This window comes from Schistocerca piceifrons, chromosome 10 (genome assembly GCF_021461385.2).
Source record: "Schistocerca piceifrons isolate TAMUIC-IGC-003096 chromosome 10, iqSchPice1.1, whole genome shotgun sequence".
NCBI lineage: Eukaryota > Metazoa > Arthropoda > Insecta > Orthoptera > Acrididae > Schistocerca > Schistocerca piceifrons.
The window spans coordinates 122,470,099-122,494,557 of NC_060147.1; the positions used below are offsets into that span (position 1 = coordinate 122,470,099).

Sequence of the window (24,459 nt, forward strand, 5' to 3'; positions counted from 1 at the left end):
GATACAGGTCTTATTTTATTAAACCTTTAACATAAGATTATAACTCCTAGTGAGTAGACTATTTTCGGATTTGGCAATAATTATGTGAAATACTGAAAATCAAATTTTTGGCTGCTCTTGGAATCCACCAGACTGGAAAACGGCAACTGGTATTGGGTTCTAGGTGCTGGTAATATAGATTAATTAATGCTTTCTCCACTACATGGTTCCTCTTATCAGTCAAGATACTGTATCAGCAGGCTGTTACAAATTTTTCTGTAGTTTACACTGCTAAGAACAAAATCATGGCAGTCCTTATCCTGAACGAAAAATAACTTCTCGAACTGTTTTGGAGTTAGCCCATGATATGCTTGCAAAGAGTTATTGTGTTTACTTTGACAACTACTACCCCACTCCAGGTCTGACTGACAATCACGTTCAAGAAATCATTCACACTGGAGAATTATACAAACATACCATAATTTGACCATCAGACAGACTCCTGTATGGACAACATAGTAATACGCGTCTCTCACATAGATAAACAGCTGAAAGATTTGAAAGTAAATAAGTCACCATGTCCGGATGGTATCCCAGTTCGATTTTACAAAGAGTGCTCTATGGCATTGGCTTCTTACCTAGCTTGTACTTATCATGAATCTCTCATCCAGCACAAAGCCCCAAGCAACTGGAAAAATAGCACAGGTGACTCCAGTATATAAGAAGGGTAAAAAAAAAAGCAGACATGCAAACTTACAAACCGCTGTCCCTAACTTCTGTTTGCTGCAGAATCCTTTAACTTATTCTCAGTTCAGATATAATAAACTTTCTTGAGACTGAGAAGCTTATGACCACAAATCAGCATGGTTTTAGAAAGGACTCCTTGTGCAAAACTCTGATTGTCCTTTTCTCACATGATATACAGTGAACTATGGATGAAGGGCAACGGGCAGATTCCATACTTCTAGATTTCCGGAAAGCATTTGACGTGGTGCCCCATTGCAAGCTTTTAATGAAGATACGAACAAATGGAATAAGTTCACAGATATGCGAGTGGCTTGAAGACTTCTTAAATAATAGAACCCACCATGTTACCCTCAATGGCATGCGTTCATCAGAAACAAGGGTATCGTCAGAAGTGCCAGAGGGGAAATGTGAAGGGACTGCTGTTGTTCTCTATATATACAAATGATTTGGCAGACAGGATGGGCAGCAATCTGTGGCTGATTGCTGATGATGCTGTGGTGTATGGGAAGGTGTCGAAGTTGAGTGACTGTATGAAGATACAAGACAACTTAGACAAAATTTCCAGTTGGTGTGATGAATGGTAGCTAGCCTTAAATGTGGAAAAATGTAAGTTAATGCATATGAATAGGAAGACCAAACCAGTAATGTCTGGATACAGTATTACCAGTGTCCTGCTTGACACAGTCAAGTCATTTAAATATCTAGGCATAGTGTTGCAATGCAATATGAGGTGGAACAAGCATGTGAGAAGTGTGGTAGGGAAGGCGAATGGTCAACTTGGGTTTATTGGGAGAGTTTTAAGAAAGAGTGGTTCCCCTGTAAAGGAGACCGCACATAAGACACTGATACGACCTATTCTTGAGAACTGCTTGAGTTTTTGGGACTGTCCCAGGTCGGATTGAAGGAAGACGTCGAAGCAATTCAGAGGCAGGCTGCTAGATTTGTTACCGGTACGCTCAAACAATACACAATTATTACGGAGATGCTTCAGGAATTCAAATGGGAATTCCTGGAGGGAAGGCAATGTTCATTTTGAGAAACACTATTGAGAAAATTTAGAGAAGCAGCATTTGAAGCTGACTGCCGAACAATTCTACTGCTGCAAACACACATTGCGTGTAAGGTCTGTGAAGATAAGAGAAATTAGGGCTCATATGGAGGCATATAGACAGTCATTTTTCCCTTGCTCTATTTGAGAGTGGAACAAGAAAGGAAATGAGTAGTAGTGGTACAGGGTACCCTCCGCCACACACCGTACAGTGGCTTGCTTTACATTAGATGGGAGTTTGTCGAATATCTTGCCACCAGAGTACATAACCCCATTCTGAAGTCTTCACCACGGGAGGAAAGTCTACACGAAAATTTGTGTATTGTATTGCAACTGTAAACCACAGCACAGATGAAGCTACTTTTTACTAGTGGCAACAAAACCTACTGAGGAGTAAATGTATTGGGAAGTGAGTGTGAGAATTCCTAAAAAAGACTTCTGCTAAGTTATGTAGAAGGGGTGATCAAAATGTTTCCATTCAAAGGCCATACATTCTAGAACTGGTATAACCATACCGTCTAGAGTCAGAATTCTGATCATACAAAATTCCTGTTAGCAACGAGGGAATCATCCCACCCATGAACCAGGTTGACGGTACCCATTCGGTAAAACACAGTGTCCTCTGCATGAAGAGATTCATAACTGACTGCTACAAACCCACACCTAAAAGGAATTGTCGACCTTTCGAGCCCTTTTTTATGGGACCAAAGGTGTAATAATTGTATGGAGAGAGTTCAGGAATAAATGGAAGGTGCTGTAGTGCCTCCCACTCAAGTTGGCCTAGCTTCTGCGTTACGACATTTGCGATACGGGGGCGTGTGTTATCGTGAAGCAGCAGCACCCCTCAGCATAGTGGTGTCACGATGGTTCTTGACAGACATGCTGCCCCATACACATTCTTAATTCTCTGATGGATGTCTTCCGGTGTTTGTCCTACAGGAGCCGAGAAAAGAATAACAGCACATCAGGCCTATTTGGATGCATTTGGTAATAATGTCGCCATTGTGCACATTGCCATGTTTAGCCCATGCATGTAGGAAAGACATGGATGCTACACTAATCCCTTGACAGATACCAAGTTTAGAAAGAAGCTATTAGCAATGGAGACAGGAGAATTGGGGCAGGGGGTCCAGGGGCTCTCCCATGGTGTAAGCTTCTTTTTTTTTTTTTTTTTTTTGACTGACAATAACAATCTCAATTTCAAGTCCAATTTTAACAATCAAAAAGTAGAAATTTAGGCCTTTAACTGCTAGTGAGAAAGACAAGAGTGGGTGCTGGAACTTTAAAGCAAAATGTTAGTGGAAAGTGAAATAAGATCAGTTGTTAGACAGCAAAACAGTTTAAAAAAATTGCATAATCTGAAGGCACAGTAAACAGATATATCAAAGAAGTAAAAACTGGACTTTAATCATGAGTCTTGGATTAGTAAAATTTATCTTAAAAAATGCTAACGAAACTATAAGTTTCCAGGCTATGTTAAAAAAATGTGTAAAAAGCAAGCCAAACAATAATACATAGTGGCATTCCAAACACCTAAAAAAAAAGTGAGAGTGTTAATTTAAATGTTACTCAATTGCTTTAAACTCGGCAATGACATCAAATTGTGAACATCAGTATGTCAAACCACAATATAACTACAAATTTATGCACCCACAGTAGAGGACTCAGTGAGGCAACACAGTGTAGAGAAGTGTATAATTTGTGTGTAGTCTGTGCTAAATAGGTTATAAAAGAGTACTACATTACTTCTGAAACAATACTGGTTCACAAAATGATGATGCAATGAAAAACATGTGTTGTCAAACTACTACAATAAATCAAATAGCGCAATCCACAGTTGCAGCAGAGGTTTCCGTAACACAGAAATTTTGGCCTAGAACTCGTGATAATAACAGACAAATCAAAAAACTTAGCATGTCTGTAAGTTGCACATATCTACAGCAACATCATCAAATGGCAACTTTCCAACTGTCCCTTATACCGGAATTATATTCTTACTGCTCATTTTTGCTGCAAAAACACCTTAGTTACTTTAAGTACACTGCCCTGAAGAAAATTCATTAAAACAACAGGGAGTGAAAATATGCCAAATAACTCGACAATCTTTTCTCTCTGTCAGTACAAGACGAAACAGGAAGAAGGTGTACTAAACTGTGAAAAAAGGAGCAAAACAGAAATAGTGTATGGTCCAAGCTTACCAAGTGCAACTTTGAGCAAGCTACGAGAGCCTCAGCATGGTGTTTAAGTGGTCACTAGATGAGCCATGTTCAAAACTCGCTTGTACCATATATTTTTATTTTTATTATTATTATTATTATTATTATTATTTTATTATTATTATTATTATTATTATTATTTCCCCCCCCCCTCCCCCACAGCATTATGAGCTGTCTTTCCAGTCACTGAAATGTTTGTTCTCTTTCTGTAGTCTTGGCAGTTGTCATACTATACACTGGTTATAAAATAAGAGTCAAACGGTAAGAATATATTACCATCGCAAGTACATGTGATGAATAGTGAGACCAGGCGACATACACTATGTGATCAAAAGTACCCGGACACCCCTAAAAACACATGTTTTTCATATTAGGCGCACTGTGCTGCCATCTACTGCCAGGTACTCCACATCAGCTACCTCAGTAGCCATTAGACATCATGAGAGAGTAGAATGGGATGCTCCATGGAACTCACGGACTTCGAACGTGGTCAGGTGATTGGGTGTCACTTGTGTCATGTCTTTATGCGAGATTTACACACTCCTAAACATCCCTAGGTCCACTGTTTCCAATGTGATACTGAAGTGGAAATTTGAAGGGACACATACAGCACAAAAGCATACACACGGACCTCGTCTGTTGACCGACAGACACTGCCAACAGTTGAAGAGGGTCGTAATGTGTAAAAGCATACAGGCCGATATAGTCTGTTGACTGACAGAGACTGCCGGCAGTTGAAGAGAGTTGTAATCCAGACTGTCACACAGGAATTCAAAACTGCATCAGGAGCCACTGCAAGTACTATGACAGTTAGGTGGGAGGTGAGAAATCTTGGATTTCACGGTCGAGTGGCCGCTCATAAGCCACAAGTCACGCCAGTATACCAAACGACACCTCGCTTGGTGTAAGAAGTGTAAACTTTGGAGCAACTGAAAAGTGGAAAAAACACTGTGTGGAGTACACAAGGAGGTGATCCAATGGCAGGGTGTGGATATGGCGAATGCCCGGTGAACGTCATCTGCCAGCGTGTGTAGGGCCAACAGTAAAATTTGGAGGCAGTGGCGTTATGGTGTGGACGTGTTTTTCATGGAGGGGGCCAGCACCCCTTGTTGTTTTGCATGACACTATCACAGAACACACCTACATTGATGTTTTAAACACCTTCTTCCTTCCCACTGTTGAAGAGCAATTTGGGGATGGTGATTGCATCTTTCAACACGATCGAGCAGCTGTTCATAAGGCACGGCCTATGGCAAAGTGGTTGCATGACAATAACATCCCTGTAATGGACTAGCCCACTCGGAGTCCTGACACGAATCCTATAAAACACCTTTGGGATGTTTTGGAACGCTGACTTCATGCCAGGCCTCACCGACTGACATCGATACCTCTGCTCAGTGCAGCACTCCTTGAAGAATGGGCTAACATTCCCCAAGAAACCTTCCAGCACCTGATTGGACATAAGCCTGCGAGAAAGGAAGCTGTCATCAAGGTTAACGGAGGGCCAACACCATACTGAATTCCAGTATTACTGATGGAGGGTGCCACGAACTTTCAAGTCATTTTGAGACAAGTGTCTGGATACTTTTGATCACATAGTGTATCGTATGGACGTCTCACAGAAATGGAAACAACAAGTACACAGGTCTGAACTATGTTACAACAAAGGAATTCAGGAGGCAAAACTTCCTAAATGGAGAACACAACTTCAAAAATATTGAAGAGCAATTTGGGGATGGCGACTGCATCTTCTAACACAATCGAGCACCTGTTCATAATTCACAGCCTGTGGCAAAGAGGTTACATGACAATAACATCCCTGTAATGGACAAGCCTCCACGGGGTCCTGACACAAATCCTATAGTGTGTTTTGACAGACCACATGGAGGCATAACTCTCTCACTTGCCAGGTGTACAAATTAGGTACATTAATAAGAGATTCCCATTGTATGGCACAGATAGTGTTACTAATGCCACATATGACACACCAGATGTGTTTTCTGGTGGAGGATTCAGTTGACTTGTCATCAAATGTTTGCAGTTCTCACTCAAAAGCCACTTTTTTTCGGCTGCTAATACAGTAGCTGTGCAGAATCAACTTTAATTACCTATCCATTCCTTACATCTGACTATTGCAAATGGACATTACACCAAGACACAGAGACAAGTCTGAATACAGCGAACCTGGAGGGGGGATAGGGGAAAGGGGGGGGGGGGTGGGGAAGGAGAGGGGCACTAGGGAACTTTGAACACAGCTCATCCACTTCACAGTCTAATACCCTGACCATGGCGTCATGACTATTTCACACGGCTCTATGGACCATTAGACTGTTCACTGTTTCTATTTTGCCTTTTTTTCACAATTCAGTGCACTTTCTTCCTGTTTTCTCGCTTGATCTGTGTTCAAATTTTGACAGGTGTCGACTGGGTTGTCTTACCACTAAATGTGAGAGGGGTGCGATGGACTGTTTCTCTTGTGAGGTGTAAGACTACACAATGTACGGAGCACTTCGTTCTTTAAAACGAAACTGCAGTGTGCTGTTTAAACAAGAATCATAAATTCATAAAAGTTCTTAGAAATTAAGATTCAGATCCACTTTAATGTGGCCATAGCTGCAAAGTGTTGCGGCACGAAAACTGCAACCTTCACAAGTCGTTTGGCATTTTCACAGATGCCGAAATCTTACAAACAGTGACCACCACAAGACGGGATGCCACCTGTTGGTGTTGCGAGCAGGTGACACTATACAGGAAGTACAAGATTATCAGTGATTGAAGCAATTTCATAAATTCACTGTAGCAGCGTTAATTGAGATATTGTCACAAAACTCAGCTCTATAGAAAAACTGAAAAAGTTTTGTACTGTTTCAGCCATACATCAGATTTCTAGCATCAGAGCACAGCAGTGAGCAGATAGGCAAGATGGCAACAGACAAACAGTGCTCAAAATGCATTCACATCAGTCTGCCGCAACAGTACGATTACATTTCAGAATGAAATACAACAGAGATCCACACTTTGACACGTAGCCCACAGAAGTCGACAAACAGAACAACCGGAGAGCTGAACATACCACAACTGACCGTTTGGGAGATCTTAAGGGAGCAACTGATGCTGAAGCCTTACCACTTACAACTGCTACAAGCCAATGACAAAGTCAGACGCTTTGAATTTTTGGTGCTGTCGCAACACCTTATCGAAGAGAATGGGTTTTGTGAGAAACTCATCTTCAGCGATGAAGCAACATTTTTTGAGAATGGCACAATGTGTGAATCCCCGTGCTATTGTGCAGCACATTTGATATTTGTCAGCAGTTAATGCATCCTGTGGAGTCTCACGGTTTAAAGTTAATGGTTCCTTTTCCTTCTGTGAAAAGACAGTTACAGGACACGTGTATCTGGACATGGTGGAAAATTGGCTCGTGCCACAGCTGGAGATGAACAGTGTGGACTTCATCTACCAGTAGCGTGCTGTTCCATCCCATTTCCATAATGATGTTTGTGAATTCTTAAAAAGAAAATTGAGAAACCGACGGACTGGTTGTGGTGAGGTTGATGACCAGCAATTTGTGCCATTGCCACCATCTCTCTCCACCTGACCCCGTGCGTTTTGTTTGTGTAGGGTTAGGTGAAAGATTCAGTGCTTATGCCTTATCTACTAACAAACCTACCAGAACTGTGGGCTCACATCAACAGTGCTTGTGAACAGATTGATGGGAAATGCTGTGTGACACAGGGGAAGAGCTTTATTATTGACTGCATATCTGCAGAATGAGTTGAGGGGAGGGGGCGGCACACACACAAGTGTAAAGAAGAAGAAGAAGAAGAAGGATTCCTTGAGTTTTTCTATGTGTGTACAAAGCACTGTGACAATATGCCAAATAATATAGCTACAGCAAATCTGTGAAATCACTTCAATCACTCATAATAATCCTGTATATAAGGGAAGCAGAGATGACTGAGGAATCCTTCTAGCAATAATACTGGTTGTGAATGAGAAATCCACTGAAATAAGTGACTCTGACAAAGGGCTGATTGTTGTGGCTTGGTGTCTGGGAATGAGAATCTAAGAAACAGAAAAATAGTCAGCTGTTCGCATCCTACTCTCGTGAGCACCTACAGAAAGTTGTCGAAGGACGGTGGAACCACAAGTGAGCGATAAGTGTTGAATGTTCACACCTTATCACAGAATGTGTAGATCGGAGACTTCCCCACTGCAACACAGGATAGGTGGTAATTGGTGGCAGATCTCGTGTAGATCGGAGACTTGGCCACTCTGTAAAGCAGGGTATGTGGGCTATCTGTGGTAGATTACAATGCCGGTGTAAGCACAAGTTTTTCACAGCAGATAGTCAAATGTGGTACTCTGCAGCAGATGACCCCTACATGCTCCAACGCTGACCAAACAACATCATTGTTCACGACTCGGGTGGGCTAAGGATCAACGAGATCGGACAGTCGATCGATGGAAATATGTCGCCCGATCAGCTGAATCACGTTTCTCATTACACCAGGCCGACAGCTGTGTTCAGGTAAGGTGGACTATCACGTCTAGATACACCGTCAACCGGGCACACGACCACTCAAAACGTGCACGGCTCCACAGACACGAGCCAGTAGGGGCGGTATTTGTGGTACGGGGCACATTCACTTCGGCTTCCACATGACTTACAGTTGTAACTGAAGACACCAGTTTAACATTATTGCAAACCACCTGCATCGATTCATGCTGGGTGTCTTTCCTGGAGGCAATACGCTGTGTCTCCCAGCAGCACGACTGTCCGTGTCACGAGATCAGACTTGGGGGTACAGTGGGTCGAGCAGCACAATAGTGAACAAACACCGACGCCTCGGCCATAATATCCACTGTACACATCTCTTACATTTTTCACCACTAGCAATGCATCCACAAACAAGTGGCAACAAATAATTTATGTTGATTGACGACTCCATGGAGTGTTCTGTGCACCACGACCAGATAATGGATATAATTGGAAGGAGAAACAGCCTTGGTCGTATTTTTTTGTTTTATTATCCGCAAAATCGATTTTCGGTCACTTAGTGACCATCCTCAGTGCTGTAAGATATAATTAAAATTGTTAGGCACTGGTATTAACAGGCTTAGAGCGAGTTTATGTGATCACTCTAAGCCTCTTAATACCAGTGCCTAACAATTTTAATTGTATCTTACAGCACTGAGGATGGTCACTAAGTGACCGAAAATCGATTTTGCGCATAATAAAACAAAAAAATACGACCAAGGCTGTTTCTCCTTCCAAATAATTTATGGGAATTGTGTGAACTGTGTGTAGACATCTGATGCCACATACCTGCAGAGACCTGCTGAGGACTTATCAAACTGATGCCACACAGAATTGCTGCTGCATTTTGTGTTTCAAAAGTGGATTGACACATTATTAAGTGTGTCGTCACAATGTTTTGGTTCATCAGTGTATATGGAGCAGTGAAAGGTAAACCAAATGCTTGTCGCAATGGGACTGTGGAAAGGTTTGATAAACGTGTTGAGACATCTCTCCCCTGGGAGACGAGATGATCAATTCTTGTTTCACAAAATGTGGTCAGCCACTGGCAGATTCATAGTCACACCCACTCTTGCGCTTCCTCACTCAACTGGAACTGACATTAACGCACGTCTTTCAGATCGCCAAAGGTGTGAAATTGACATAGTGAAAGGTCTGGGATGTTCAGGCAATATTTCAGTGTTTCGCAAGTCAAATCTCTGAAGGGTAGCTTTTATCCAACTAGTGATGTGGGGGAGGGCATTACCACGCAACACGACAATTCCATCCAACATCACTCTGGGGCTTTTTGACTTTGCGGCACCTCACAGTTTCTGCGTAGTGCCTCAATAGTGGTGCGCATCGATTGTGATTTCACACGCGAGGAAATCTATGAGCAGAGGGAGTCATCGTGACCTTGCTGTAACTTGTGTGAACATCTTAGGAATTCTTTGGCAGAGAAGATGTGGGATGTTTCCACTGTTGGCTTTGATGTTTGCCGTCAGATTCTAAGCTGTAGCACCACATTAGGTCACAATGACCTCATCCTTTGACTGCAGGGGCCTTCAGCTCATTGAGTTCCTTGAGCGTGGGAACACAACCAATGAGCGGCCCTATAAAGACAATTTGCAGAAACTGCAACACGCCATACAGACAAAACGCCCAGGAAAGCTGTCAGACAAAATCTTACCATTGACGATAATGCCCACCCTCGTATTCCAAATAGGATGAAGGCTGCCCTTCAACAATTTGTTTGGGAACCACTGCAACATACTCTGTACAGCCTGGATCTATCATCGTATGATTTTCACATTTCTGGTAACCAGAAGACAGACACGTGTGGATGTCAGATTGACTCGGACGAGGAAGTGTGAGAGGGGGTGTGGTCGCGGACCCGTCAGTGGCCAAAAGCGTTTTTCGAAACAGGTATCGATATTCACGTCTCCCAGTGAGATAAATGTCTTAGTTTATGTGATGATTACTTTCGAATGGGACAATTCCACAGTCTCCCTGTGGCAGGTGTTTGGTTTTCATCTGAGTGCCCATCACGTATATACTATTATTTAGTGCTCATATACAGGGTGTTACAAAAAGATACGGCCAAACTTTCAGGAAACATTCCTCACACACAAATAAAGAAAAGATGTTATGTGGACATGTGTCTGGAAACGCTTAATTTCCATGTTAGAGCTCATTTTAGTTCTTCCACCTACGCTCAATGGAGCACATGATTTCATACGGGATACTCTACCTGAGCTGCTAGAACATGTGCCTTTACAAGTACGACACAACATGTGGTTCATGCAACGATGGAGCTCCTGCACATTTCAGTCGAAGTGTTCGTACGCTTCACAACAACAGATTCGGTGACCGATGGATTGGTAGAGGCGGACAATTCCATGGCCTCACCGCTCTCCTGACCTCAACCCTCTTGACTTTCATTTATGGGGGCATTTGAAAGCTCTTGTCTACGCAACCCCGGTACCAAATGTGGAGACTCTTCGTGCTCGTATTGTGGACGGTTGTGATACAACATGCCATTCTCCAGGGCTGCATCAGTGCATCAGGGATTCCATGCGACGGAGGGTGGATGCATGTATCCTCACTAACGGAGGACATTTTGAACATTTCCTGTAACAAAGTGTTTGAAGTCGCGCTGGTACGTTCTATTGCTGTGTGTTTCCATTCCATGATTAATGTGATTTGAAGAGAAGTAATAAAATGAGCTCTAACATGGAAAGTAAGCGTTTCCGGACACATGTCCACATGACATATTTTCTTTCTTTGTGTGTGAGGAATGTTTCCTGAAAGTTTGGCCGTACCTTTTTGTAACACCCTGTATATGCTATAATTCAGTGCCATTAGAAGCTGCATCTTGAAAATAACACACCTTGTCCCAAAACTGACTGGTGGCTGATGTTTTCATCATAAAGATAATTAAACTTAAAATTGATCCAGAGATTTTGCCCTCAGCTCATACAACAAACCTACCTGAATATCCAGATTCCTCGGAACGTGAAATGTGTCACCAGCTCTGCCATTCTCCACATGTCGGCCCCCCTTCTTAGATTTGGGTTTGTCCTTAGGGACCCCGGCAGCTCTCCGCAGTTCGTCATCGGTGGGATACAGGAAGCGAATGAGCCTGCGGGAGAGAAATTATGAATTGTGATATTATCCTCCACATTGCTATGAGAGAGAAGCACCTTGGCTGTGTCACAAGCACATATGGAAAACAAGCAAATAGTCTGCTGCTGACAAATGAATGCAATAAATTACTTTTAAAACTGTCGAGCTGGATGGAATGTGTAGTTCAGATGTAATGAAACTATTTGTAACTGTACTTAATTTAATAATTTAAAGAAATTAGTGTTGCTGTTGTGGTCTCAGTCCGAAGACTGGTCCAATGCAACTATTCATGTTAATCTATACTGTAGAAGTCTCTTCATTTCTGCATTACTGATGCATTTAAGTCTGCTTACTGCATTCAAGCCTCGGTCTCCTCCTACAATTTTTACCCCACACACACACTCCACGCCATTACTAAACTGACAATAACTCGGTGCATTGGGGCATCACCTATCAACTGATCCCTTCTTTTAGTAAAGTTGCACCACAAATTTATTTTTCTCTCTACTCGGTTCAGTACTTGCTCACTATTTATATCTGTACAAGACCAGCTAAGTCTCTGAAATTGTGTCATTTCATTTGTATAAATACGTGCACTTGGGTTTTAGGCTGGAACCCCATTTACATTCGATGCTGGGTTTCAGGCTGGATCCCACATTTACGTTCAATGCTGAGGTGCTGTCTCAGAACGGGGAGAGCCTTGGCAATTCTGTTCGGGTGTAAGAGGGAATTTAAAGTAGACTGTGGTGGTAGTGAGACTCTGGATTGAGGCATGCCAGGGTAATCTGTGCAGTTGTGTGAACCGCTGTGCCAAGGTGGCTCAGTGGCTAATGCACCTAACTACTAAGCAGGACACTCTGGTTCGATTCTTGGCCTTGGTACAAATTTTCACTCACCACTTCAGTCTATGTACGAGGGTATTTCAGAAAGTAAAGATCACCGTACGCCAGAGGAACAGAAGAGTTTTGGCAAGCAAGTTGGCAACACTGGTGTTAACCTTGAACCGTTAGCTTTCTCCTCGTGGTTGTTCGGCAGTTGAACGTTGCTTCTGGTTGGAGTAGGTCTCGTTTAAAATGGCTGCACCGATTCAGAATCCCACCAAATACGAAGTGCACTCCGTCATACTTTTCTTCACGCGAAAGGTCAGCAGCCAGCGGATATTCACAAAGAAATTGTTTCTGTTTATGGGAACATTATGAATCGACAAAATGTAATGAAATGGTGTCTTCATTTCTCTGAAGGTAGGACCGATGTTCATGACGAACAAAGAACATGTCGGCGATCTGTGACCTCTGATGCCCTTCTTCGGAGAACGGAGGAAGCAATTCGTGCGAATAGACGTCTCACATTGAACAAATTGCATCGGATCATACCGGACGTGTCAATGACAACTCTTTATGACGTTGTGACTGTCAAGTTAGGGTACAGGAAATTGTGTGCGCACTGGGTTCCAAAACTGTTAACGGAAGAACACAAAAAGAAGAGGATGGGCTTTGCACTCGACTTCCTCACACGCTATGCTGAAGCAGGTGATGAGTTCCTTGCTCACATTGTGACAGGTGACGAGACGTGGGTTTATCGCCATACACCTGAATCCAAGCAACAATCAATGCAATGGCGCCATTCGAATTCACCAAAAGCCAAGAAATGCAAAACGTCGATTTCAGCGAAGAAAATCGTGGCTTCTGTTTTTTGGGACAGACAAGGCATTCTCCTGTTGGAATTTATACCTCCTGGAACGTCAATTAATGCTGCTGCACATTGCCAGACTTTGAAAAGTCTTCAAAGGGCAATTCAAAACAAACACAGGGAAATGCTGACAAGTGGAGTCAACTTGCTTCATGACCTCTATCGGCCTCGCACAGCACTCGTAACCAAAGCATTACTCAAACAATTCAAATGGGACGTATTGGACCATCCGCCATACAGCCCGGACCTTGCGCCCACTGACTTCCATGTCTCCCGTTACCTGAAGTCACATCTTGGTGGAAAATCATTCCACGACGATGAAGAGATCAAAGATGAAGTTGAAATGTGGTTCCGACAACAGGCGGCAACCTTCTATGACTGTGGGAAACAAAAGCTTGTGCACTGACTTAACAAAAGTTTGGATAATGGGGGTGATTATGTCGAAAAATAACAAATAATCCAGTTAATAAGATGTAACTGACGTTTTCTAAATAAATGTTCTATTTAAGGACTGCGAGCCATTGTATCTTTACTTTTCGAAATGCCCTCGTAGATAAAATCATATCTGTATGAGACCAGATAAGTCTCCGATATTGCTTCATTTCATTTAGAAAAATATTAGCTGCTAATGACTTACCATGTGCACTAGGAGGGTGGCAGAAAACGAGTGTCAGGGAGGGGCACAGATCACCTGGGATTTATGTATTACACTTCACAAAGATTCGCACCGGGAAGACAGATGGTTAACTCCCACAAACCATACAGAACATTCAGCGAGTTATTTGCTCTTGAAGAATACACATAGAATTGACACAACGGAATAATGAGAACTGAAGAAATGTGATGGCATGCAACCCAATGTGAAGTAGTCCATCATGGAGCTTATTGTGAAAGTGTCTATCCTTTAGAGCGTAGCGGCAGATAGTACGTAATATGTTTTACAGGCAAAGATGAAACAAACATCCAGAGGCCGAATTTATCCAGTTGGTATGAATTGTAAGGACACACGCTCTACAGGAGGGATAGTTTGCTCAAGAGGAGTACGATTTTTACACACAGACCAGTAACCAAGTAAAAGCAAGTTATTTTGACCAGCTATTGGCCAAAAACAGTACTCGTACCATAATTGTAGTTCTCTTACACAAACATTTCCATGTTTGCTTGCTATGATGTACGTATTCCCTACGGCATTTGCAAGATCACGCACACGAGAAAGAGTTGTAGGCGGTAGATCACCTCCAACTTCTTTCAGCACAATAAATAACTTTCCAGCCAATTTACCAATCAGATTGGCAGTCGGCATAATTGTATATGAATCCGTTAAGGCACTGATATTAGCTGATCTTCACACATCTCTCTTGGAACCTCTAATTTGCGGGGTTCCCTTCATATGCATTTCCTCTTCAAATCCCGACTGGTCAGAAATGAAAACAAATTCCTTACCAAAAGGTAGGATAAGTTTGTTTATCTCCTCCATATATTTTTGGGTCAATTCTACAGTTTGGTGTGCATCGTCAAACTGACGCTTTGTTTGAAATTTCGTTATCTTACTTCTTCCAATTCTGTAACACTGTTTGAAGTTATGCAAACATCCACTGCTTCCCCTGAAATCACTAATCTGTGTCGCGTGCAATTTAATGTGTGTAACATAGTTGGTCACTATCGTGCGCATCCTGTAAATTGTATCTAGCATCCTTCACACGCACATACGCCAACTTTTGTAACAAGTGGAGCTTATCCTCTCTCGAATATCTGCACTATACGATCATACTGCTGTGGACTTATTCAAAATCTGTTCATTTTATTATTATTTTTTTTTTTTTTTTGTGCTCTGGATGATCTTCCATGTACATAATTATGTTTATTCCCTGCTCTTTGGACAATTGTCCTTTACTACATTTCACTGGAGACAGGATTTGCAGATCTCTGTCTGAAAAGGAATATGAACTACATGGCTCAATACCTGTTTCAATATCACTTTTGCCTGTTAAACAAGTACTGACATCATTGTACTCCTCCTGAACATTGTCCACACAGTTGACTGTACTCAACACCACACATTCTGCTGACTCATCTTGCAGAAACTATCTGCCACTTCTTTTTCACTTCGCAAAATTCCTTGGGTTCCTTTCTGATTAAACGTCATCTTTGGCAATTGTTGTTGTAGATATAATGCAATGTTTGCTTTGTTTATTGTTGCTATTGCTCTGCTTTGTATCAACACCAGTAGCACTGTTATGAATTACACATCGACTAAGCAGTTCAGCTACACTCCATAGCTTCATGCCGTGCTCACCACTGGATAACTCCAGTCACGCCCCCTGTTGCCATCAACAGCCAATATTATGGTTGCATGGTAGAAAATATGCAGGACATCAAATGCCAAAAACATCACTGGCCTTTGGGACCTTGCACCCACTTGCGATTTAACAGTTGCCCTGATAAAAAAAAAAAAGGACTTTAATTTTTCAAACTGACTGGAGTCTATGCAAGGGGGACAGCAGCAATTTCATGCTTCTGGCGTCACTATTGGGTGTGTGTCGCTGATGTATGCAGCGAGAAAGGCTAAAACTGTGTTTATATCAAAGAGCACTGCACAGCAGGAACCAACCAAATGGGGCAGCTACAGATTTTAAAGCAATGATTTCACTTCCAGGAGGATGGAGTTTGCTTTATCCGACCATCCTGGTTAATGTTTTCCTAAATCATTTCAGCCAAATGTAAGAAAGTTCTTTTATCAAGGTCACAGCTTATCCTCAAAAACCATACTGTTATAGCTTTGTGTGTGTGTGTGTGTGTGTGTGTGTGTGTGTGTGTGTGTGTGTGTGTGTGTGTGTTTTGAATTGTAGTTTGGGGGAGGAGACCAGACAGCGAGGTCATCGGTCACATCGGATTAGGGAAGGAAGTTGGCCGTGCCCTTTCAAAGGAACCATCCCGGCATTTGCCTTGAGCAATTTAGGGAAATCGAGGAAAACCTAAATCAGAATGGCCAGATGCGGAGTCACAAGACAGATTTAAAATGCCTGATTTCAGAAATAACCTTAGAAAAAAGTAGGCCTCTTGAGAGAAGTGTATAATGCAGGGAAGAATTGTGTAAATCAACACCGTGGGTGATCACCAATAAAATGTTGCTTCTACTACGTTCATTATTGTCAGTTATTACCCACTGTGTTGTATTTATTACTTTATAGGTATTGTGTGATTTTTCTTTCGAGAAATGTGAGTACATAGCGTACAACCACCAACAACTGACAATTTTCTTCTTCTTGTCATCCATACTTTCTAACATATAAACTACTTTTGAAGTGCCAAAATTTACTAGAACAAATGAAATGTCTATAAGACACCACATTGTGCAACGTACTTGGGGTGAAACAGTCACAATTCCTGAAACCCATCGATCATGGCCTCTGGCCTGCTCAGGAGCACCACAGTCCTGGATATATGGTCAAACCATGAAAATGTGCTGCATTTTGCCACACTTACAGACCCAGCCTGTGGGCATATCGGTGAGACTAGATCTGACAGGCAGGGCCTGCACATTAGTGGGAACTGAACAGCTTCAGATCGGCAGGCCAGATCCGATAAAGATAACCACAGAAATGGCCAGCGGTTTTGGCCTGTCATGGAAATCCACTCATGTGACCAGCTATTCACGACAGCATGACGACGAAATGAGACCACAGTGATCAACCTGTGCAACTGATAACTTGTTCAAATACTGTGAGAATCAGTAATAAAGAGGATAGGTAGCAACTACCCGTAAAGATGTCTACTGAGCCACAGAAAGAAACATAGAAAGGACAATCACACTCTCACAACTAAATTTTCAGCCACAGTTTTTGTCAGAAAACAAGAGCACTAACACATTCATATGATAGCTCAGACACAACTGACACACACATGACAGCCATCTCCAGCCGCTGCATCTACCGTCTCTGAGAATCAGATCCAAACAAACAACTCCTCACACTTCCCTAGGAAGGGGAGAAGCAGAATGAGGGAGCAGGGAAGCAGTGCACATACTCAGCTACACAAAGCCAGCAATGATGCACGACGCCTCAGTAAGCAAACCATTTCATCCACTGACACAAAAAGGAGATTTTTCCAGTTTTTTTTTTTCTTCCCCAAATTCCCATGATTTCCGCAACCTGTGGCAACCCTGTTGATGTTGCCAGGACATTACACACAATCTTCCTTCCTTCTACCTATAAGCACAGGTCCATCTCAGTCAGTTCCCAGGAGGACATTCTGGAGACAGCTGCGTATAATGGACCTTCGAAGTTGGGTACCTCGCAGAAGGCTGTTGCTCATAGCAACATGAAGCCCGCACATCTTCTATGGGCCAAACAACACACATAGTGGACAGTAAGCGGCTACAGCTACAAAGTACGGCGAGATCTCTTTCAAAATGATGCGAGGGGTTGAGTGCACCGATAGTCCGACAAGGTATTTAATACTCAGTGCATGAAGGCTGTAGTTCAGGCTGGAGGTCGTGCTGTGACGATTTGAAGGTTGTTTTCATGCTGTGACTTGGGCCCATTGATCCAGATTAATGTGAACGTGAACTAGGATGTTTATTTCAACGTTCTCAGTGACAAAGTGTTGCCTTTTCTTCTATATATCATAGTGAGTATGCTGTAGACACACCTTCCGGGAGGCAAACGGCCTTCTTCACAATGCTTCACACACGTACAAGGATGGTTTGAAAAGTACTCTGAACAGAATAGAAAAAAGTACTTATATCACTGAACCTTTTTCATTTTTCAATGTAGTCTCCTTGTAGATTAATGCACTTGGTCCAATGATGTTCCAGTGCCTCGATCCCATTTTGAAAATGTGTTTCCTCCAGGCCTACAAAATAGTTGTCTACTCCAGCTATCAATTCTTCAATTGGAGTAAATCTTCGTCTACCGAGAAAAGTTAAGTTTTGGGAAGAGATGGCAGTCTGACAGAGCCGTATCAGCTGAATAAGGCAGGTGTGGCAACAATTCATACCTTAGTTTGTGCAATTTTGCCGTGGCGATGGCACACGGGTGCGGGCGCACGTCAAGAATCGCAGCACCCATCTTGCAGATAATTTTCTGATTTCTAATTCTTCAGTTAAAATGTGATATACCCTTACTGACGACATCTGGCAAGCATGAGCGATTTCACACACTTTCAATTGGTGATCCTCCGTGACCATTTTTTGCACTTTTGCAATGATTTCTGGAGTAGAAACACATCTTGGCCAACCGCTGCGCGTTGGTCACTTATAGTTTGGCGTCACGAATCGACGATGTCTCGGAAGGCACAGAGTAAGAGATGCAGCCGATAATGACAACATCTGGGAACACAGCTCAAGCAAGCTTAACAAGAATGTTATTCTGTTCCCAGATTTTGTATGGAAATGATAATATGTAACGACTGATGCGAGTTACGAATTGAAGAGAGATTTGTCGATCCACAGTTGTAAATGTTCTTATAGAGTCGACACAAAATGCAGAAGAGTTACTGAAAGACATTTACATCATTCAGTAGCTTGCACAGTTTAGAACTCTCTTACAAGCCTCAACTTTCTGCAGAAGGTGAAGTAGTCACATGGCAAGATTTTGTGGCACTAGAACAAGAAACTAAGGTAAAAATTATCACAAATAGCATCAGGGTGACAGATCATTAGGAAGTTAATACTTCATTTTGGCTTAGTTCAGCTACAGAACTACCTGTTACCCTCCACAAGATACATTTGTTAGCATTTTGATCATGAAACACCTGCAATGCCAAATATTGCCAATTTAGTGGAATATATATCACTAGCTACAGAGTTAACAGTTGTTTGTAGGTACTGTTGGCATAAGTTCTTTGCAACATCACAATCAGTAAACTTCAAGTATTTACCGCCAGTGATACTTTATACAATCGGAGAGCCAACAAACATCCGTAAGTGCTGGAAAATAGCCAAACGCCAATACTGTATGATAGTACGAAAATAAAAATTAGTAGTTGCAGGCATCGTGGGGCTATTCAAAAAATTTATAGCAACTGTGTACACAAGCTAATAGAAAATTTTTGAGATGTAATGACATACCCAATGATCATCAGTCATCAACTCAATGGTCCATTGCAACAGACATACAGGGGATAGACAAAATAATGCGAACACCTGTACTTACTTCAGAATGGTTTATTAATAAGGGGCTGAACCCCAATTTGCCCATAATATAGCTGTAATTCTTTTTGGAATACTGGCATATGATGATTGTATAGTCTCCGGTTGAATGTTATGCCATTCTTCGGTCAGAAACACTTCTAACTCCTGTCGTGATGAAGAGCCTGTGCTCCAGTACTGCCACAAGGATTTGATAATTTTCAAGTCTGGGGACTGTGCTGGCCACAAAGATGCTGCAGTTCAATTGCATGCTCCTCATACCATAATTGTACTGTCCTGGCTGTGTGAATGGGTACATTATTATCCAGAAATATGCCACATTTGTTGGGGAACGACATCTAAATCATGGGGTGCTTCTTATCACCTAAAATGTTCACATAATCATTGGCTGTAACAAGGCCTTTGAGAGTAATGATGGGACCAACAGAATACCATGATACGGCTGCCCACACCATCACACACCCACCTTCATGCTTAGTCACTGAAATCAAGCAATCAGGAGTTTAGGCTTCCTTTAGCATTCTCCAGACACAAACCTAGCTCGATGTTGGAAATAATGGAAACGCTGACTCGTCAGATCACATGACGTGTTTCCACTGATCGTCTGTCCAGGGTTTATGCTCCTGACATCATGTTTTACGATTCTTTGCATCAGTTGTCATCGCTAATGTTTTCGGTATAGCAGCTCATCCACAAATATTCACTTTACGGAGTTTTCGGCAGACAGTGTCGATAGATACGAGGTCTCGAAGATGGCTATTGAGCTCTGCGGTCACTTTAGTTGCCGTAGTTGTGTGTTCTTTCGACACAATTTGTGTCAGCATATGACGATCTCTATTATTTAGTTTTGATTTGCACCCACTATTAGATTTACACGATGATTTCTTTATATGTTTTGTAGAGGCTGTCATGACTGTTGAAACAATTGCTCCTGAAACATTCAATAAGTTGGCTGTCTTGGTAACTGATGCTCCAGCTAACTGAGCCCCCATAATCTGCCCTCTTTGGAACTCTGTTAGGTCTTTCATTGCATGTTGACCTCGGCCTCTGAATGTAAAAATGAAGTGTGCAATAATCAAACAACCTGCACTGATGCCTATTCCATAATGAATACACACAGTCCAGCACGACACGTGCCTTACCTGCATTGCTGACCATAAAACACAACCATTCCATTACTACTACTGTTCACATTATTTTGTCTATCCCCTGTATATACCCACATATATAAATAAATTGGCTAGATCAATCCACTCACTAAGTGGTGGTAGGAGAACATACCTATAAGGGTATTAAAGCTTGCAAAATTTCAGAGCTAGTGTGTCCTCCTTTTGGCAGAAGAGGTGAAGGGGCAGGAAGAGGGAAAAAAAGAGGACTGGTTAGGTTTAGAAAAAGGGTAGAGTTTGAAAATATCACCCAGAACCCTGGATCAGGAAGGCTTACTAGACAGTATCAGAAGGAAAGACTTATTGTTAGAGGCTGCACTGGAAGAGATTTGAAAACCCATGAGCTTAGAGGTGGAATATAGGGTAATAAGTAAGGCACACATTACTGACAAAACACTGCGCAAGAGTTAATAAAAGTGGAAAGCTAAGAGTATTATACATGATGTACAGGTGAGATGACCCGTCTATATTCCTCCTAGCCCCCACCTCACCTGCCACATATGATGCACATGGCTTTCAGCTCTTATTAACTCTTCTGTGATGTGTCAGCAGTCTCTGTATTGCGTGTCTTCTACTTGTAAGTTCTCATATTTTCAAATCTTGTCCAGTGTAGCCATCGACAATCGGCCTTTCACTCTCGTTCTGTCCACTAAGTCTCCCCTGATTCGGAGTTCTGGACGGCTTTTCTGTAACTCTCCCCATTTCCTAAGCCTCACCGGTCCTGTTCCTTCATCCCCCTTCCATCTCCTTTCACCCTCCTGCCAGGAGGAAGAGCCACTGGCTCCAAAAGCTTGCAAACTGTAATACTCTCTACATAGGATGTATCATAATTAACTGCGTAAACGCATACAGTTTAAAGTACACGATACTAGAAGCAAAAAAGTCTCAGTAAACATCGGGTGAAAAATGCATACCTTAAGAGCTTCGAGCAATTTTTCCATCATTGATACTGTGAATCAAATCTCTTCTACTGCACGTTCTTCACTTTCCATATTTTGGGAAATGGTAGTATGGACCTTAAGAGCTTTGAGCACTTGTTCATCTTTGCTACTCTGAAACACAACTCTTCTAATGATCAAGTGCTCGTAACTTTTAAAGTATGTGTTTCATAGCACATGTTTGCTGGACATTTTTTTCTTATTTTGGTCCATACTACCACTTCCCAAATTATGGAAAGAAAAGAACTTGCAGTAGAAAAGATTTGTTTCACAGTATCGAAGATGAAAAATTGCTCATAGCTCTGAAGGTATGCATTTTCGACCCTATGTTTACCGAGACTTTTTTGCTTCTAGTATCGTGTACTGTCAACTGTATGCGTTTACGCTATTAATTATGACACTCCTTGTATGTCTGTTCTCCTGCCACAGCTTTGTGAGTAGATTTCTTTATCTATCCAGCTACTTACATTTTCAAAAACTGATTATTTTCCCAAATTTATAAAGAAAAATAAATCAGTATCAGCAGAGATTACATTCAACACATGTCATTGCACTTCTTTCTATTATAAAAAATTGGTCTAAAATATTCACCATTACACATTCATGAGTAAATTATGTTAATTATTTTTTAAAAAATTACAAAAGTACTGTGAAGAGCAAGACAGCCTACCCTGTGGAGCAGAGAAGCCACCTTGCTAGAGAATAATGGGGTCCAAGCTTCTGTATAACACTGACCATCACCAGTGTTATGACGAGCTGCGTGCCGAAGAGTGCCTGTCGAACAATGTCCACAAAACTTTATTAGCCAACAGTGCAGGATACAAATTACAGCAAATTAAATTAAAATAAAGATGGTATACATTGGCATTACTTCCTAAACGACATAACAGTGTCGAGAGAAGCCACGTCGCTGCGTGTGTTACCGTATATATGGCTAATTTATCATTATATGAAACCAAAACAAGGGAAAATTCAAGATGGAATAACAACACAGAAAGGATAGATTGCTACTCACCACAGAGGAGGCATACAGTTGTAGACAAGCATCATGAAAAAGAAGGCAAGAAATACTCAGTTTTCAGAATAACAAGGAGACCACACAGCACTCGGATTTTTTATATTTGTGGTGCATGAAATTCAGGACTCAATTATGAGTATCTCAGAGCAATTCAATACAATGCTCAATGTTTATCGAGAAAATAGACTATGAAGTTTTCTGAGCATCTTTCATTTGTTAATATAAGCATAATTTTTCCAATAGGCTGTGGGACTATGTACTATAGGGCTCGCCTGTCACACGAATAGCACAGTTGCTTGTGCATTACAAGGCCGTTTGTGACAATACTTTGTCCAACATTGTCAAATGCGATCAAACATGGCTCATCACTTCAAAATGGATTCAAAATGGCAATCCGTACACTGGCGCACACCACTTGTCGTCCAGAGAAATCCCCACCCTCAGCCAGTAAAGGCATGACGACGGTCTTCTGGGACTACAGTGAACTACTAATAAAAAATGACAACTGGAATACCAACATGCAAAACAAAAACAATACAAAATTAAGCCACCAACATAATAAAAAAGATCTATATAACTTGAGGATAATCTTATAGAGAAAGAAGAGGAAGTAAGTGAAGATGAGATGGGGGGACATGATATTGTAAGACGTATCTAACAGAGCACTGAAAGACTTAAGTGGAAGCAAGGTCTGTGGTGTACACTGCATTCCCCCAAAATTACTGCCATACTTGCAAGAGCCAGCCATGACAGAAGATCTTACTTTACTTTCTGAGTCCAGCCAGGAATATCTCAAATCTCTTCCTCCAAAACTTTAATGGACTTGTCATTGCACAAAAATGCCTCTTCCGCTGTGCAAACAAGCTCCATCTGTCGACACATGAGCAAATGATCAATCGTCTATGTTTCTCTATATGCACACTTGTCAGCTTCAGAATATCCCCAATTAACGATGTTACTTAGCATTTTGCCAATCCCGTTCTCAATCTATTCAGTGCTCTCCATGGACTATACTGTAGTTGCTGCCCTTGGGCGATTTCTTCTTTGAGGAGCAGGTTTGTATTTCACAGTGTGTCCAACCATAAAAATAGGCGGCAGGTCTCACGTTGGCCTGCTAGTGGTACTGTCCATTGGATAAATCTCTTCCTCAACTTAAGACAAGTTGAAACTGTTTGGTGGCTACACAGTGCGCACCGTGAGTCTATTTGCTACTCTTCCCTCCCCCTCCCCTCCCCCCCCATTTCATGGGCTACTGTGCGTCTGGTATTTGGTGGTGTTAAGACTGCAAATGGGTAAATTTTGTGTACAGGTTTAGGTGCATCCAGTGGCAATCCTGACAGTCTCATTTAAAGTGAAGTCTACTTGTTTGGAGTGGCAAGACACCTCCTGTGTGTGCTGCGTATTCTCTGTCTGCAAAACAGAGTCCCATTGCTGATGAACGAAGAACTTCAGGTTGTGCTGCCCATGTTGAACTGATCAGTTTATGTGTAACGTTGTTCCTGGCACATATTTTTCCTTTTAGATTGGTGCAGTGTTTTTCAAATGGCAGTGTATGGTCTATGGTGACTCCTTAATATTGTGGTTTGGTGCAGTGTTACAGTTTAACCCAGCAATGAACAGTTTAGGATGACTCCCTAGACTTTTCATTTGGTGCAGTGTTGTAGTTTAACCCCTCTCTATTCTATTTCCGACTGTCTTGAGGCTTCTCTAGTATGCTGGCAGAATGCACATACTAGTGTTTTTCTGGATTAGGTCACAGATGTTTTTCTTCATACTAGTTTACTAAGTTGCAAAGCCTCTGCCGCTTTACTTCCAATCTCTTCGAATGTTCTTCCTTGAGCAGTGATGGCAGTGCTGTCAGC

At 42.0% G+C, this 24,459-nt stretch overlaps 1 protein-coding gene across 1 annotated transcript in view; it reads right to left on the reverse strand.

Moving 5' to 3' along the window:
* Window positions 1–24,459, reverse strand: part of LOC124718820 (transmembrane protein 161B) — a 91,340-nt gene that overhangs the window by 64,946 nt on the left and 1,935 nt on the right. Inside the window, exons 2-3 of the mRNA XM_047244438.1 lie at window positions 22,250–22,353; window positions 11,501–11,651 (exon numbers count right to left, since the gene is read on the reverse strand). Of these exons, the coding sequence (XP_047100394.1) occupies window positions 11,501–11,651; window positions 22,250–22,353 (255 nt within the window). The remainder of the gene's footprint in view (window positions 1–11,500; window positions 11,652–22,249; window positions 22,354–24,459) is intronic.